Here is an 18,769-nt window from a genome sequence, read left to right on the forward strand (position 1 = left end):
CAGCCGCTCCACGGCATGTGGGATCTTCCCGGACTGGGTCACGAACCCGTGTCCCCTGCATCGGCAGGCAGACTCTCAACCACTGCGCCACCAGGGAAGCCCGGGAAGAGGGTTTAATGTAGGTTGAATTGGGTCCCTGACCCCCCAAAAGATTTCTTGAAGTCCTAACTGCCAACCTATGAATATGAAGTTATTTGGACATAGGGTCTTTGCAGATGTAACTAGTTAGGGTTAGAGGAGATTATACTGGATTAGGGTGGACCCTAAATCCAATGACTGGTGTCCTTATAAAAAGAATACTCCCCCAACACACACACACTCACACACACACACACACAATATGTGACGACAGAGGCAGAGATTAGGGTGATGCAGCTACAAGCCAAGGGACACCAAGGATTGCAGGGAGCCATCAAATGCTAGGGCAGAGGCACGGGACAGATTGTCCCTAGGAGCTTCCAGAAGGAACAATCCTACCAACACTTTAATTTTGGGCTCTGCCCTCCTGAACTGTGAGAGAATACATTTCTGTTGTTTTAAACCATTCTGTTTGTGGTCATTCACTATGGCAGCCCTAGGAAAGGAACACAGGGCTCCAGGGAGGGGGGACAGCAAGTACACAGGCCCTGAGGTGGGAGCATCTCTAGCATATCTGAGGAAAAACCAGTTGGCCAGTGTGGCAGAAGCAGAGTGAATGAGGGGAGCGAGTGGTGAGAGCTGATGTTGGAGAGGTCAGAAAGGTTTGGGGGGCCAGATCATTCATGTAGGGCCGTCCTTGTGGCAAGTCCTTGATAAGAGGACCTATTACACTGCAGATGGAGGGTCCCAACTGGCGTGGGCTGCAGTGTGTGGGTGACCCCCGTGATCTTTGTCCCCTGGTATTATGCCTTTGAATATGTATATAAATGGCAAAAGGAAATCAAGGTTGCAGGTGGAATTACAGTTGCTAATTAGCTGACCTTAAAATAGGGGAGAGAGTCCTGAGTTATCAGGGGGCCCATGTAATCATATAGGCCCTTAAAAGTGGAAGAAGGCAGAAGAGTCAGTGAGAGATTCAGCTGAAGAGGGAGACAGAGGGCAGAGTTAAAACATGAAGAGTTCACCCTCTGTTGCTGGCTTTGAAGAGAGGAAGGTGGCCACAAGCCAAGGAATGTGGGTGGCTTCTAGATGTGATGGCCCTCAAGTGACAGCCAGCAAGGAAGTGAGGCCCTCAGTCCTACAACTGCAAGGAAGTGAATTCTGCCAACAAACAACCTGAATGAGCAAGAAAACAGATTCTCCCTAGAGCCTCCGGGAACTCAGTCCTGCTGATACCTTGACTTTAGCCTGGTGAGCCCCGTGTCAGATGTTTGACCTACAGAACTGTGGGATAATACATGTGCATTGTTTTAAGCAGCTAAATTTGTGGGGTGTGCAGGGAGGAGGAGATCGAGAAGAAGAAGGAGAGACCTACGGGGACAGTAAAAAGAAGGCTGACCCCAGCTGCCTTCTCAGGGAACAGCCCGCTAAGAGCCACGATCATGGGGCCCACAGCTTCCCAGACATCTCCCTGCCAGCCCCGCTCGTCCACCTCAACACTGTCCTCCAGGCCCCTTGTTGTCCAAGTGCTGATCAAGCCCACTGAGGATGTCCCCAGGGCTCCACCTCTAGGTCCTCCGGTCAGACTAAGGAGTAAACCCAGTGGAGGTCCCTCCCATTCGGAGAATTGTTGTGACACCTCCCTCCCCCCCTCCCCCATAGGGCTGGTGAGACGGCCTTGGTGGAATAGCCAAGCCAGCCAAACCCACTATGGGTGCTACTGCTGGATCACACCACCCCTGAGACTGGGCCTGGGCTCTAACTTCTCCCCAGAGCAGGTCTGCACACACACACACACACACACACACACACACAGGCACCCCAGTTTTCTGTCTGCTTTTTGCCACACAAGTCCTCATGGCAAAGAGAACCAGCCTGCTGATGGCTAACATGTACTGAGCACTAACCCATATCAGGCACCCTACTAAGTGTTCTACTCAAATGGTCTCATTTCATCCTCTCTGCAATCCTACCAGGTGGAGACTATTGACTCAGAGATGTTAGGCTATTTTGCCTGATGTCACACAGCTGGTAAATCCAGAATTGGACTCCAGGATTCTCTGAATCCAAAGCCCAGGCTCAGAACCTCACTCCTCCAGGGGTGGTCCATGAACCAGCAGCATCAGCATCACCAAAGACCACGTTAGAGATGCTCACCCCAGACCTGCCACATCAGAAGCTGCACGTTAACATGTTCCCAGGTGATTCACATGCCTGTTTCAGTCTGAGAAGCACGGTGTAAAGCGCTGTTTTCCAAGGCCTGCTGGTCCTCGATTGTTGTAACCACCTCCTCCCCCAATCTCTCAAGGCCCTTTCCAGCTGCCTAGGTCTTGCTCCACAGGTGGGGTAGGCTCTCTGCCCAGCCTGGGGAAGAAGCCTGAACCCCGGGCTCGGAGGGAGTCTGCAGGCCCCCGCGGCCAGTCCAGGCTGCAGCTGGACAACATCAATCCACGTCTGGCTTTCTGTAGGGCGTGCTGCCTGCTGCCCGAGACTCTCCCGACCCCTCCCTCTCGTCTTCCTTCTGAGACACAAGTCTCTTGGCCTCTGTCTAGTGCTCTCCTGAAGGTGGCCTCTGGCCAACACCAGTCCCTGCAGTGTCTCTCCCCCCTGGACATTTTGCACCGGTCCCCCCCCCCCCACCAAGAATGCCCTCTGCATTTATGTCACTCTCTTATCTGGACACCAAGGGCCTGTCCAAGTTGCCATCAGGAGAGAGTCCAGCGGCTGCTTGGGAAAGCTGGCCAAGTTCACAGGAAATGTCTGACACCACCAGGCAAGTGGGATTTGGCCTCCCAAAGCAAAACACAGCTGGGCCAACAGTGGGCCGCTCGGACTTTCCCAGATTTCATGGCATTGACACGCCAAGGCAGAGAGAGAGAAAGAGAGAGAGACATGGAGAGAGAGAGACTGGGCTGGCCTGGAGGTTGCAGCTCATTAAAAACATCACAGTAGCCCCTGGCCAGGGAGCCTGTGAAGCTCAAAAAGGACAGCCCTGCTGTGGGCCAGAGACCTCACCCCAGGCCTTCATCCTCCCCTGCCTCTCGCACACGTTCGTCGGGGGACCGAAGCCTCACGGAGCTGGTCCTCCTTCCCTCCCAGCCTCCTCCCCGCCCAGCATCGAGCCTCGTCCATTTCTTCATTCAACTTGTGTTGACTGAGCACCTACAGGGTACCAGGTGTGGTATTAGGTCCCAGGGACATGTTCATGAAAGAGGAGGACACTGTAGTCCCTGCTCACAGGGAGCTCCTGGTCCAGGGAGCAAATGCACAGAATGTCCCGAGGCAGAGTGAAAAGCGTGACACTGGGGAAGCATGGAGCCTCCCGCCCCCCGCACTCTGAGCACCACTGAGGGTGGTGCCCTTGCTTCCAGGGCAGGGTGAGGGTTCGGGGCCATGGGCCCTTGGTTAGGTAAGTCTTCCATTGGGAGCGAGTGACAGAAAGCAATGCAGATTGAGCACTTCCTGCAAGCTGGGACTGCAGGAGGCACTGTGGGGAAATCCAGTGTGAGACGGAGGCGCTGCCTTCCAGGGCGCAGGCCACTCCGTCTGATTGCAGACTCAGGGCGCAGACTCACGGCGATGTGTGTGCCACGTGTGTGCTGCAGGGGGTCAGAGCCTGGCGGATATATGAGGGAGTAGGTGCTTTTTGGAGGAAGCGGGACTGGGCCTTGAAAAATAGAAGCGGGATAGAGTTCTGACTCAAGGGTACAAGGAACAGAATGACCTGCCAAGCAACCACCCCCAACACTCACTCGCACACGCACACAGGGGATAAATGCACTATAAAACGAATGGATACCACAAGCCAAAAAAGAGCTTACAGGGGGAAAGCCAGGCCAGAAGGACGCTGCTCCCACCCTGCCCCGGGGCTGGCCCTGGAGCTGCGACCTCTGGGGCTCCTCCAAGTGCCTTCACACCAGGCCCACCCACCTTGGACCCAGAGCCGGGACCAATGAGAACAAGGCTCAGGCCCTGCCCAACTGGTCACAGCCAATCCCAGGCAGTTCACCCTGCCCCCTACATTGTCCACCTGGCCCTTAGCTCTGCCCCCCATCTCTGCCCCAGCATCCAGAAGAGTTTGGCTCTTCTGGTTTTAACTTTGGGACTCCCTAGGCCTGACCCAAGTTCATCCTTCTGTTCTTTCTGCTCCTGGCTGCTCTCGGAAACCACCTGCTTGTTTGGGTGGCCAGGGCCCTAGAAACCCCCTTACCGAGACCCTGGTCTGCCCCGGCCCCCACTGCCCCTCCCCCTTCAGAGTTGCTGGACAACCTTGAACTCCTTTCCTTTCTCTCCTGAGCTTTCCCCCCTGGGGACCTGGCCTCTCAGACTCTTCTCCCTGATTCTCCCAGCTTCCTCTGGGAGGGCAAAACCTTTTTTCCCTGAGTTCAGCAAGACAAGGTTCAAACATTTCAGAAAGAACTTCCTAAGTAGGAAGCGAATGGAAAAAGTAACCTGAAAAACCAAAAAGAAAACACAGCCCCCAGAAATGGACCAGTTTACAAAGTTCAGATTTCCTGTCCTGAGCTAGGAAATGTCTAGCCAGGTTGGCTGGCAAGCAGGCCAGGGAATGCTGCCCATGGACACACCCTTTCCCAGTTTTTAATCTTCTCGCTGCCCCTACACGCTCCAGCTGCCCCTCCGAGGAGACAGGTTAGCACTGGCGGTGACTGAACTGAAGGGGCTTTTTCTGGCAGAGGAGCCCTTCCTGCATCACCGGGACCACAGGCAGAGAAGGGGGAGGCGGAGGACAAACATTTATAGAGTTTACTATGTGCCGGGCACTGTTCTAAGCATTTCCCTCATACGAACTAACTTAACCCTTACAATACCATGATTACGACTATCATCATTTTCCCCAACTTACCGATGAGGAATCAGAGAGATAAGTAACTTGCCCAAGGTCACCCACCTAGGAAGTGGCAACACCAGGATTCGAAACAAGAGAGCCTGGTCCCGGGGATGTGCCCTCCTCAGCTCTCTCCCTGGGGCCTGGAGAGTAAAGATTTCCCCTCCCACCTCCCCTGTGCACCCTGCCAGAGCCTGTGTCACCCCCGTACCCGCTGCCCTGCTCGCCACCCCTCTGGTGGAGCAGGAGAAGGGAAAGGAGGACTCTCCGGCCTTCTCCACCAGGGTCTTCACCAAACGGGCCGAAGGAAGAAGCCCCTCCAGAGGGGCTGCGCCCCCAGACCGGAGGCCCCACTGAGGAGGGGACTCACCTGGCCAGCGGCGGCTGTGGTGCCGGTGGCCGCGCTCTGGCTGTGGTGCTTTCTCTGGCCGCGCTGCTCCTGCGCAGGTTGGGAGACCCCTCGGCTGAGCGTCGGGGTGCCGGCCTGGAGTTCTGGGGGTCGAATTCCTCCTCAGGAATGACCTCTTCACAGTGGGCTCCGCGGAAGCCGGAGCGGCACACGCAGAGCTGGGGCCGGCTGCAGGAGCCCCTGTTCTGGCAGGGCGGCTGGCACACGGCTGGAGAGACAGGGAGAGGGTGAGGGGCGCCTGTCAGCGTCGGACAACCCATCAAAGACCGGGTGACCCGTCGCACCAGCACCCCCGGCAGAACCCCCAACATTGGGCTGTACATATACTTAAATGCTCCCTTTTTGCTGTCTGTCCATCTGGGGACCTGGCCTGCTGGTGGGGCTTCCTCTTCTCTCTGCCTTTGTGGGTGCTGCTTCCCCTCCCTGGAGCTGTTTCCCTTTCCTCTCCACTTACCTAAGTGTTATTGTTCCCTCCAGGCCCCCTCCCCATCCCTGATGACCCGCCTCCAGCCACTGCACCTTCCTCTGAACAGCTAGGACGAGTGCTCATCTTGCACAGCACTCAGGCCCTATAGGCCACCGTCAGTGTGATGGGTTTGTTATGTCTGTGTCTCAGCTCCCTAACTAATACGGTCAGCACCCTCAAGTGCAGCGACTGGTCCTTACATCTCTCTGCCTCCTTAACTCCTAGCGTATGCCTAACAATGACACAGTCAATATTATTTTTATTATGGCAGCTACTATCTGTTCAGTGCCACACCATGCGAGGAGCTGTGCTCTGCCTACACTGTCTCACTTAAGCTTAAAACAATCCTATACAGCAAGTGTGATTATGATTCTCATTTTACAAATAATGACTCTGAAGCTCGGAGAGGTTAAAAGATGTGCCTGAGGTCACCTAGCTAGGCAATGGGGGATGGAGGATCCAATCCAGGTCTGTTTGATGGAAAAGCCCAAGCTCTTTCCACCCCACCGCCTCCCAGCAGGGCTGAACCATCTCTAAACCTTGGCCTGGAGGTGATGACGAAACTAAAGGGATCTGTTGGCTTCAAGTCAGCCACCGAATGCACCCTTGGCCTGGGAAGCTGCATGTCCCAGGTTGGCTCTGGTGGTGGAGACCACAGACCCTCAGACACATCTCTCTCCAAAGCCCATACAGTCAATCTTAGATTGAGGGAGGATGTTTACCAGCTCCTGAATTCATTCAGTGAACGTTAACCGAGCACTCACTAGGTGTGAGGCTAGCGGATCCTAAAGAAGATCCCTCTCTCAAGGAGTATCCTGTTTCACATGGAAGTCAGGACATATGTAATGTGATAAGTGTCAGCCAGAGCCTCTAACCCAGGCTGAGGCAAGAAAGGGAAAGTCAGGGAAGGCTTCCTGGAGGTGGTGATGCTGACCAGAGACAGCAAGGATGAGTAGATTGGGCATCGTGTCAAACAAGGGCTGCCTGTCTACTCAGGGGAGAGGGGAAATCATAGGTCTCGCTGCAGGATTCCAACCATGAGCTAGAACCTGAGGCTAGAGCATTTTCCACAGTGCTTGGGCATCCCTTCCTGGCAGCCCTAGGCCTCCAGGTAAGCAGACTGTGTGAGAGAATTGTAAACCTGAGCACTTCCCCAAACACAAACTGCCACCTTGGCAGGATTTTGGCCTATCACCTGGCTGCCACTCCACCTGCCCAAGCAGAGTCAGCCCCCACCTGACCACACGCCAGGCCACTGTCACCACCACCACCAGAGACACGGTCTGCTGGGGCCAGCCCTGTAGCCAAACCAGGGCCAGCGAACAGTGGGGAAGCAGGTTTGCCCAGGAAAGGTGTCAGCCCTGGTTTATTTTAGGGAGGGAGTAGAAAGGGAGGGCCTGAGTGGTTTCCCATGTGGACCACAGATGCTACATCACTCTTAGCCTCTCAGATCCACAGCTCTCTGCCAGCAAAGCCTGGCGTGGGTGAGGGGAAGGTCACACAGCCCCTCCCAGTCTCCGTGTCTCTTCTACCTCTGCGTGGGTGGTCCCTGCCCTTAAGACAGCCTTCAAAACCAGTTTTGCTTCTGTCCTTCCCCTCCTGGGCCCCAAGGATGGCCCATCCTTGACTTCAACAGTAAGATCTTTCTCTGTCTAGAAACCCAAGGCCCCAAATCCTGCAAGCCGAGCCCATGTCTTCCTGAGACTCGCTTACTTCTGGTTCTGCCTTATTCGCCAATACATCCTCAAACATTTAGTGAGCATCCTCCCTCCTTCAGACTGGGTGCCGGTGGGTACAAAGACAACAAGGCTGGTCCCTGGGTGGAGGAAGCTCTGCCAGGTGGGGGGGTTCTCAGAATCATGGAAGCCCCTTGCCCCCAGGCACTTAGGTCCTCAGTGAAGACACGGGTTGGCAGACTTTGGTTGGTATGATGAACAGCTCACAGAAAGTGGGTGTTTGGGGGGAAACTATAAAATTGGCATTTACACATGCATGTAATATTGTGGTTGATAAAAGTTCTAAAAGGCTTCCAAACCAGCCAGAGTTGTTGGCAGAAATAAACCCGTTTGGGAAGATAACCTTCTGGACCAATCGTTTATGAAATTGCACAAAGGCCAGATCTGCTAAGAAAGGTCCTCCAAGTGCTGTGTTTTCAGAGCCAGCTCTCACCAACTTCATTTGTATCCTCCTCTGAGTTGTCTTCATAAGTCTCAGCAGGAAGTGATTTCCTCACTACAGTGTTCAAGCGTTTTGTTCTGAGCCAAGCATCTGCATTATGGGATTGGAGCATAAACTCCTCTCCTCTCTCTCCACTCCCCCAAAAGCCACCCTGCAAATGGCCCCAAATGGTGGCTCCAAGTGCCTATCTATGAAAGGCGCCATTCTTAAGGACAGTGTTTACTGGTCTGCCGTGAAACAAGAAAAATAAAAACAGTTTTCTGTGTTTCATGTGATGTTATTTTTTCCCACTTAAAAAGTGTTTTTTATTTTGAGATTATTATTTTATTACTTTTTTGGTGTTAAAATGTTCTTTTAAAATTAAAGGTGATGGCAAATGGTAGTCTGTTTTTCTAATATCCTCACTTAGCAAAAGGAAAAGCTGGCTATTGTACTTTGGTACCTAAGATGTTTGGGGATATTTACTGGTGCGTGAAATCCAAAAGTTTGGAACCCTCTGGGAAGGAGGGGGGCGATAGTGGTCATGTGCCTTTTGTTTAAAGGAAACTGAAGCAAAATAGTCCTAAGTCAGATGAGCACAGATTTCAGAACTGAAGTCTCAGAAAGGGGGTCAGCCATCGCAGAATCGCCCCATGGCAGGGGCTATTGCATAAAGCAAGGAAGGAAATGCCAAGGCACCCCGGAGAGGCAACTTCATGCAGTGCTGTGGGAATTTTAAGAGAGAAAATTCCCAACCGTGACAGGCTGGGCGGTCTTCATGTTTTGTTCTTGGAGTCTCATTCCTCCCATTTTCCCACAAGGGCAGAGGTCATGGCTTATACTTGAGAAATCAACACAGGATGGGGTATATGGCTTTAATGAGTCTTCGGTGATTGATGATCGGTGAGAGGTTATCAAGCATGATGCCCCAAGGTCCATGTTTAGCCGTCGAGGACACACCCAGCCCCTCCCTGTCAGGGGCTGGCATCTCAGAGCCCGAAGGTGACGCTGCCCCCAGCCTCCCTGTGCCCGCTCGCCAATGCCAGCCTTTAGCCATTCATAATTTGGGCCCCACCTGAACCCTGGCTTCTCCACACTCCCCTGGCAGTCTCCTTCTCACTGAGGATTGGACATGTGGAAAGTTTCAGCTTCGGGAGCTCAGCTCTGGGGCGGTAGCAGTATGCCAAACGAGAGGGGGATAAAGAGAAAACTCCCGAAATTACTGTGAAACAAGAAATAGAAGGCATCGTTCTCCCCAACCCCCCACTCCTGGCTGTGCCCCTTCTACCTTCACTCTCCTCCAAAACAGTCAAGCAGAGGTTTGCTCAGATTTTCCAAACAAAACCCCTGCCTTTGGGAGGAGACCAAATGCAGAATGGGCAGGCCTGGGGGAGAGTCTGGAAACAGCGCCCACCATGCAGGCTGCTCCTACCATCCACTCAGAGCCCTTGTGACCAGAGACTTGGTAGCAAAAAGAACATGGGGTCGGGAGTCAGAAAGATTTGGGTTGACCCCCCCCCCACCCCGCTCAGCCACATCCCAGCTGCGTGAACTTGGGCGCGTCGACGCCTCAACCAGTGCCTCAGCTGTCTCATCCATAAAATGGGTCTGACAATTCCTGCCTCAAAGAGTTGTGTGAGTCTCAACAGAGATCATGCAAGTACTTTGTACTCTCTAAAGCTGTGCTGTCCAGTGCTGTCTAATGCTGTAGCCATGAGCGATATATGGCTGTTGAAATGGAAATTGATTAAATAAAATTTAAAATTCAGTTCCTCAGTTGCACTAGACACATTTCAAGGGCTCAATAGCCACATGTGGCTCATGGCTACCCTGTTGGATGGCAAGATATCGAACATTTCCACAGAAAGTTTCCACAGAAAGTTGTATTGGACATCAATGCTAAGTTAAAAAACAGAAAAACCACACACCTAGTGGCAGAAGCAAGAGGGCTTCTGAACTTCTCTGCCTTGACCTTCTTCCCAGGAAAAGGCAATGACAAGGCGGGGCCTGGTTAGAGAGACGCCCCAAGCACTGTGGTGCAGAGGCAGGGCTGCTCTTCAGGCGTTAAGTACAGCCCGTCCCCTCTCTACCTCCTTCCACCCCAGCCAGGTAGGGCTTTTGTCATCAGCTCTCTCTCCTGGGATCTAGAGATGCCTTCTCCCTCCATCAATTCCATTAAGTGAGGCACCGACTTTAGGGTGGGCCCCTTACGCCTGCGCCCTCCTCTGAGGCCTCCAGTACCAGGCCCTCCTGTCTGCGAGATGAACCTACCTTCCAGATTAGACTCTGGGCCCAGCACCCCCATACCTGAGGCTCAGCTCCTCCTCAGATTAAAGCTCCATCTTTCCTAAACTCTGTGTCAGTGGGACACTAAGGACCTCCCCACTGAGTACCTGATCCCTCCCTCAGGATGGGGCCCTGTCCCTTCCACACCCAGAGGCCTTTCTAGGCAGGACAGTCACCTACCACCCTCAGTGTTGCCCTTCCCTGGGCACCCCCCTCACCTTAGACCCCTACCTGGAGGCCTCAGTTTACCCTTGGAATTCACTTAACTGGGGGTCTACCTGTGACCCCGAGCTGTTTCTCCACAGCCTTGACCTTTAGTTTCCACAGAAAGGGGACCCTGATGTCAGAGCTCCCCGAGGCCAGGAAATCCCTCACTGGCCGTCACACACCCTCAGAATCCACCAAGGACTCATCCTCTGCACACCCAAGCTCTGCCCAGGGGCTGTGTCCCCCAAGCCGCGACCTCAGCCCCGAGTCCCCAGGCTGTGGGAGAAGCCAGGTCCTCAAGGATTCGGCCCATTCCCACCACAGCTGTGCTGGGGTCGCAGCTCAGGATGGCTGGAAACAGCACTGGGGCTCAGGGGCCAGCCAAGCGCCCTGCTCCAAAATAGCAGTTGTGTTCACATAAAAGCCTTTAATGAGAGAAAGATGCCGTTCTTGGCCCCTTGAGCACGCTCTGCAGACGCCGTCTGGCAGGCCGAGAGGGCCTCTACCGTTTGGCGGCCGGAGGGGAGGAAGGAGGGTGGTGAGTCAGACCTTGGCCCCAACCCCTCAGCATGGACCGCCCTGCTAATTGCATTAACAAACACCAAGATACTGGGCCAGTGGGGGCCAGGGGCTGGGGCAGAGAGCAGCCCCAATTCCCACCGGCTCCAGCAGGCATGGGGAGGGGACCACTGGGCAGGGCTCGTGGCCCAGGGCAGAGGCCTGGGTTTGCCTCTAGCTCCTGCCCTAGAGCAGACGAGTCACCTGTCCAACCCCGTCACAGCACTGAGGGCTTTGTCTGGGAGGAGGCAGGGATTTAAAGCCCTCAGTGCCAGAGAGGCCGGGGAGATGAGAGAAGATGGGGTCCTGGAGCAGCCCCCATCAGGGACAAGCCGGGGGACCCAGCCTTTTCCAGGGGAGCAGCTCCAGGGCATGGAAGATAGTTCTGTGGCGGCTGACATGGAGCCATCCAAGCCCTTCTGCAGCCACACCAGCTCCGTGCCCAGGACCCATGAAGGTTGAGAGGGAAGGAATACACCATTCCCATTTACAACTCAATGAAGGCGGGGGCGGGGTGGGGGGGTGGGGGGCAGAATTGTGGAGGAGAGAGCAGCCTCATAGTCAAAGAGACCTGCATTGGAATTCCAACCCCACGACCTCAGGCAAGTTCCTTCACCTCTGAGAGTCTCAGCGTCTAGAAAGTGGTCGTGCGTCCAACATTTACTGTTTGCTTAGGATGGTAAGCAAGACAGACAGTGTCTTTTTCTTCATGGAGCCTCCAACTTAGAGAAATTCATAAAACAAGCAAAAAAACAAGCAGAGGAAGAGAAATTGGGATATGAATGGTGAAAGAAACAATACAGGGGCTGGGATCCAGAACAACAAGGCTGCTGGGGGCAGCTCTAGACAGAGTGGCTAGGGGGAGCTGGAAACGAAGACAGGGAGCAGCCACATAAAGAGACAGGAAAAGCAAACAGAGAGAGCAGCATGTGCAACAGCCTGGGGGCAGCACATTCCAGGAACCCAGGCTGGATCTGGTGAGTGAGGGGCTGACAGACGAGGCTGGACACACCGCCACAGGAAGGTTTCAATAGGGATATGTTATGATCTAATTTACAGAGAAAGAACTGGAGAGTAAGGGGGACAGTGGGAGCAGTTAGCCAGCTGCAGCAGTCACCCAGGAGAGCGTGCTGGTGCCCGGGACTAGAGAAGCAGCCGGTGGGGGGGTGGCAGGGGGATGGGAAGCAAACAGGCTCTCAAGAGATTTAGGAAGTAAAGCAAACAGGGCTCAGGGATGGACTGGATAGAAGCCTGAGCAAGAGGAGGTGTCCTGAATGGTCTGACTTAAGCATTCACATAGATGGAGATGCCTCTGACAGGATGGGTAAGACCTGGGCAGGGATATTGGCTCAGAGGGAGGGAAACGATGCGCTCGCTTGGGACAAGTTGGGGTGGGGGTGGCTGGGAGGCATCAAGAGCAGATGTCGAGGAGGCGGCGGGACGAAAGGAGCCTGGAGGTTGGAGGAGAGGTCTGGCTGAAAAGGTATATAAATCTGAGTGTCATCAGCCCAGAGACGATGTTTACATCCATGGGAATGTATTAGATCATTCCAGGAGCATTGCAGTGAGAAAGAAAAGAAGAGGACCCATAATTCGGTCCTGGGAAACCCAGTGTTTAGTAGCTGGGTAGAGGAGAAGCAGCAGCCAGGGACACAGGAGGGGGCCAGGACAGAGAGTGATGCAATGGCCACTCACAGGGTGAAGGGAGTTGAAGGGTTTAGCGTGGTCCCTGGCACAGAGTGAGCATTGCCATTCTTATTGTTGTGTGTTAATTGTCTGGCACAGTGTCTACTGGTACTCAATAATGCGGGGGAGGGGGGCGATTAATGCTATGCTTGCTTCATATGGCCCCCTCTTTGTGTGGGGGATTTAGAAGGCCTGGGGAAAGTCCTGAGGCAGCCCAACATCAAGATGGTAGGTAGAGGGCTTCCCTGGTGGCGCAGTGGTTGAGAATCTGCCTGCCAATGCAGGGGACACGGGTTCGAGCCCTGGTCTGGGAAGATCCCACATGCCGCAGAGCAACTAGGCCCATGAGCCACAACTACTGAGCCTGCGCATCTGGAGCTTGTGCTCCACAACAAGAGAGGCCACGACAGTGAGGGGCCCGCGCACCGCGATGAAGAGTGGCCCCCGCTCGCCGCAACTAGAGAAAGCCCACGCACAGAAATGAAGACCCAACACAGCCAAAAATAAATAAGTAAGTAAGTAAGTAAGTAAATAAATTAATTAATTAAATTAAAAAAAAAAAAAAGAACTTGGCTTTAAAAAAAAAAAAAAGATGTTAGGTAGAAAAGGAGAAGCCAACCAAGGAGGTGAGAAGAGGCAGCTGGGGATGACAGAAGAAAACCTCCAGGTCACCTGTGAAGTCATTCACCCACTCAGTCCTTTAACAAACATGTATCAAATAGGCACTCTGCTGGTTATCAACAGGATACAGCCCCTGGCTTCAGGACCCCCTGGATAAAAGCATCTCCTAAATACTCCTTTAAGCGAAAAGCCTTAGGGGCATACACCTGCTTACCAAGAAGATCTAAGCTCCCTCTACATGGTCAGGGGAGAGATGGGCAGTGTCTCTTGCTAGGTCTGTACCCTTCATGTTAGTTGGGTCTCCACTGAAGTCATGTGATTATTCCCCTTAACACCTTCCACTTTCCTCTCCACCACTCCCACCAACTACTGAGTTTCATCGGATGGTTCATCCAGAGATGAGCCATATGTAGACTCAAGCCACTGGCTCCTGGCAGCTCCTAACCAGTCAGTAAAGAACCTGCAAATCTCACCCCTGCCCTGACCCTTTTCCTCAACATGCGTTCAGCACTTACCATCATGAGGTCGATTTCTTTGCATACATCTCCTCTGTAGATTCTTTTTTTTTTTTGCGGTACGCGGGCCTCTCACTGCTGTGGCCTCTCCTGTTGCGGAGCACAGGCTCCGGACGCGCAGGCTCAGCGGCCATGGCTCACGGGCCCAGCCGCTCCACAGCATGTGGGATCCTCCCAGACCAGGGCCCGAACCCGCGTCCCCTGCCTCGGCAGGCGGACTCTCAACCACTGCGCCACCAGGGAAGCCCTCCTCTGTAGATTCTTATAACCACTACAGATGCTATTCTGATCCACATTTGACATACGGAGAAACTGAGGCTTAGAGCAGTCCAGCAACGTGCCTGAGATCACCATGCTAGTAAGTGATGGAGCAAGGGTTTGAACTCGGGGATTCTGGCTCCAAAGTTGAGTGGCTATAGTCTTGCCCTTTGGGATGGGGTCATTTACAGGGCTGGGATGGGTGGGCCAGGGGAACTCCCTCAGGGAAGCCCAGGAGAAGCCCAGATCAGGAGGGATGAGGGTCTTCACAGCACTGAGATGTGGCCCAGAAGGCATGTGGTTCTAATGGCTCCATGCACACACAGGCTTGGGACTAAAAGGCAAGCACAAATGCCTAGGCCATTCCAGGGTCTCCTGAGCACCATGGGGAGTTTTCCAAAAGGGCTGATGAATCCGGGGCAGCAGAAGGGGACTTCTCTGCACAGGCCTGGAAAAGGCCCTGTGTTATTCAGTACATTCTTGTTGAGCCTTTACCTTGTATCCAGTGAACACTTGCCACTGTGCTGCATGTTGTGGGCTGTTAGACACAGTCCCTGCTCTCAACATCAAGGCCAGACATGTACAGGACATACAGAATATGCCAGGCCTTGAACTAAACACTTGCCCTAAGTTATCTCATTTGTTCCTTAGAATTCTCTGAGGCAGGGACTAATATTAGTCATATTTCACAGGAAAAGAAACTGAGGCACAGAAAGCTTAAGCATCTTGCCCAGGGTCCTGTAGCTAAGTGATGGAGTCGGCATTTAAACCCAGGCAGGCAGCACAGCCTCCTGGATCTAGGTTAAAATAACAACTAAACTTACCATGTTCCAGGCTCTCTACACACACGTGCTCGTTTCCCAGGAGCACGGTGTTAAGCCCTGTCCTCTGGAGCCGACTACCTGGATTCACACCCAGGCTCTACTGATTGCCAGCTGCATGACTTGGACAAATAGTTAACCTCATCTGTAAATGGGGATAAAGATCAAATCTAGTTTACGGGGTTGTTGTGAGGATGAAAAATTAATAATAAAGTTCTGACGCACAGAACACACTGTAAGAGCTACAGTGTGTTATTATTATTAATTCTCAAAAACCGCTCTATAAAGATTGTTATACCCACTTAACAGGTGAGGCGCTATGGCTGGAAGAGGGCCAGGCACTTGTCTGAGGACACAGAGCTGGGATTCAAATCCATGACTCCTTGAATCTGGCACCAGAATCTAAAGCACGTGCTCTTAACTTGGAGCCTTAGTGCTGGGGTGGAGGGGAAGATGGTAATCCACCTAGCCCCCTCCTCAATAGCCTTCTCCCCAGAACAGCCCCAGCCCCCATGCATCTAAGCTGAGATAAAATGAGAAGCCAAAGAATTCTTCAAATCTTCTTCCCCAGTGTGAGCCTTCAGAAGTCTCCCAAAGGCTGTGTGTGCATTGGGTCGAGCCAGTCGGGGAAGACTGGACAGTCTTCCAAAAGCCCTAACTGTAAACAGGAACCCAGTACCCCACACCCTACATTGCTTCCCCTCAGCTGAGCGGGCTGGCAGGCCCTAGTCAGCTGCCTCCACAAATACATAAACACACAAATTGTGTGGCAGAGCTGACAAAGCCACAGAAGGAAAGGCAGATACCAAGACCAGAGGAGGAGATGGGGGCACAGCTCCAGACCCCTCCAGGGTGCAGAGAGCAGCTGGGCTTCTAGCAGTGGACACCTGCAGACACAGTGGGTCCCCAAGGTCCAGTGACTGGACAGGGATGAAGAAAGGGGCCTTCCAAGGAGATGGCTGGTATGTTACAGCAACCTAGGAGTCTGTGAGAGGGGGCAAGTGGGAGTCGGGGGTGGTCCAGGGGACAAAGGCCATCACTCGCTATGCAGGGGCAGTGGGTTGGGCCTACAGATATCTGGGAGAGACCAGGGGATGGATTGAGTCCCCACACTGTTCTGGGACTAGACTCTGCTCTTGGCAGTTGGGAGGATGTCACACACCCCTCCCTGTCACCACCCCCTGCGGCCAGGCCAGGAGAGGCACCCCACATGTGGGAAACCATTAGGCCAGAGTCATGAGCATTCCCCGGCATTGGCAGCCTCTGCTCCAGCCAGAAGGGCAGCTGTGGGGAGGGGACAGGGAGACGCAAACCACAGGGGAAGCAGGAGAGTCAGCTGACAGGGCGAGGAACCAAGAGCCCCATATTTGACAGAGCTCTGGACCTAGCCATCCAGGGCCAACACACCCCACTGCCCACGTGGTTCTCATCAGGCTCATTAGCAGCAAAATAGCAACAAGAAAACAGCGCTGGGCCCAGCTAATTAGCACACAGACCTTCAGTGGGCAAGCCAACTTCGTGTGGAAAAGGCTAACGCCCAGTGGCAATTCCTCCAGGAGCGCTGCCAGCCTGTGTGCTAGGGTCACAGGTATGACCAGGGGAGAAACAATGGGGCTGAGGCCCCCCAGGGTGGAGTGGATACTGACAGCAGGCTGGAGCAGCACCCCCTGATCAGGGCACGAGGGTGCACACACACGTCAATGCTGACAATCTGCAGACTCACCCAACCTCGAGTTTCCAGTGTTGAAACTCCAGATTGGCAGAGAATGACGCTGGAAAGTCATGAGAAAGTTAGGAAACTGAGAACCTTCAGGGCTGAAGGGCCAGAGCGAGGCCCATGCCCAGACCCCTCGGGCAGCTGTGGAGAAGCCCACCGCCCTGAAGCCACCCTCCCCAACTTCAACTCAAACCTCAGCAGCACTCTCTGCTAAGCTCAACAGAACTTATGGGCTCTCCTCTTCATCTCCAGCCCCAAATCCCACCCCAGGCCTCAGCTCCAGGACTCGGAGCACTACTCTCTCCTCGGGCACATTTCCTAACCAAACTGAGCCTCAGTTTCCTCGACTATAAGTAGGATAGGTGATCAGTAAGTACTCATGTTATAGGATTGGGAGACAACTGAGATGATGTATGTGAAGAGCTTAGCACAGCGTTGGGCATATAGTAAATCCTCGGCTGTTAGCTAGTAGTAGTAGGAGTCGTTGTTATAGTAGTAATGGTGGTAGCAGTAGTAACGGTGGTAGTAGTGGTAGCAGCAGCAGCAGCTGTAGTAGTAGTGATGGTGGTAGTGGTGGTAGAAGCAGCAGCTGGAGTAGTAGTGATGGTAGTAGTAGTAGTAGTAGTAGTAGTAGTAGTAATGGTGGTAGTAGTAGTAATGGTGGTAGTGGTGGTAGCAGCAGCTGTAGTAGTAGTGATGGTAGTAGAGGTAGTGGTAGTAGAGGTAGTAGTAATAGTGGTAGTGGTGATGGTGGTAGTAGTAGTGGTAGTGGTAGTAGTGATGGTAGTAGTAGTGGTAGTGATAGTGGTGATGGTAGAGGTGATGGTGGTAGTAGTAGTAGTAATGGTGGTAGTAGTAGTAGTAATGATAGTAGTGGTAGCAGCAGCAGCTGTAGTAGTAATGATGGTAGTAGAGGTAGTAGTAATAGTGGTAGTGGTGATGGTGGTAGTAGTAGTGATGGTAGTAGAGGTAGTAGTAGTAGTGGTAGTGGTGATGGTGGTAGTAGTAGTAATGGTGGTAGTGGTAGTAGCAGCAGCTGTAGTAGTAGTGATGGTAGTAGTGGTGGTAGTGGTAGTGGTGATGGTAGAGGTGATGGTGGTAGTAGTGGTAGTGGTAGTGGTGATGGTGGTAGTAGTAGTGATGGTGGTAGTAGTGGTAGAAGCAGCAGCTGGAGTAGTAGTGATGGTAGTAGTAGTAGTAGTAATGGTGGTAGTGGTGGTAGTAGCAGCTGTAGTAGTAGTGATGGTAGTAGAGGTAGTGGTAGTAGAGGTAGTAGTAGTAGTGGTAGTGGTGATGGTGGTAGTAGTAGTAATGGTGGTAGTGGTGATGGTGGTAGTAGTAGTAATGGTGGTAGTGGTAGTAGCAGCAGCTGTAGTAGTAGTGATGGTAGTAGTGGTGGTAGTGGTAGTGGTGATGGTAGAGGTGATGGTGGTAGTAGTGGTAGTGGTAGTGGTGATGGTGGTAGTAGTAGTAGTAATGGTGGTAGTAGTAGTAGTAATGATAGTAGTGGTAGCAGCAGCAGCTGTAGTAGTAATGATGGTAGTAGAGGTAGTAGTAATAGTGGTAGTGGTGATGGTGGTAGTAGTAGTGATGGTGGTAGTAGTGGTAGAAGCAGCAGCTGGAGTAGTAGTGATGGTAGTAGTGGTGGTAGTGGTAGTGGTGATGGTAGAGGTGATGGTGGTAGTAGTGGTAGTGGTAGTGGTGATGGTGGTAGTAGTAGTAGTAATGGTGGTAGTAGTAGTAGTAATGATAGTAGTGGTAGCAGCAGCAGCTGTAGTAGTAATGATGGTAGTAGAGGTAGTAGTAATAGTGGTAGTGGTGATGGTGGTAGTAGTAGTGATGGTGGTAGTAGTGGTAGAAGCAGCAGCTGGAGTAGTAGTGATGGTAGTAGTAGTAGTAGTAATGGTGGTAGTGGTGGTAGTAGCAGCTGTAGTAGTGGTGATGGTAGTAGAGGTAGTGGTAGTAGAGGTAGTAGTAGTAGTGGTAGTGGTGATGGTGGTAGTAGTAGTAGTAATGGTGGTAGTAGTAGTAGTAATGATAGTAGTGGTAGCAGCAGCAGCTGTAGTAGTAGTGATGGTAGTAGAGGTAGTGGTAGTAGTAGTAGTAGTGGTGGTAGTGGTGATGGTGGTAGTAGTAGTAATGGT

At 52.9% G+C, this 18,769-nt stretch overlaps 1 protein-coding gene across 2 annotated transcripts in view; it reads right to left on the reverse strand.

The window, feature by feature from the left end:
* LTBP2 (latent transforming growth factor beta binding protein 2) overlaps positions 1-18,769 on the reverse strand; it is a 105,281-nt gene that overhangs the window by 75,853 nt on the left and 10,659 nt on the right. For both annotated transcript variants that reach the window (XM_082616991.1, XM_082616990.1), the window contains exon 3: positions 5,295-5,541. In XM_082616991.1, the coding sequence (XP_082473117.1) occupies positions 5,295-5,541 (247 nt within the window). The remainder of the gene's footprint in view (positions 1-5,294; positions 5,542-18,769) is intronic.

Source organism: Mesoplodon mirus, assembly GCF_964341445.2.
Source record: "Mesoplodon mirus genome assembly, chromosome: 4".
NCBI classification, from domain to species: Eukaryota; Metazoa; Chordata; class Mammalia; order Artiodactyla; family Ziphiidae; genus Mesoplodon; species Mesoplodon mirus.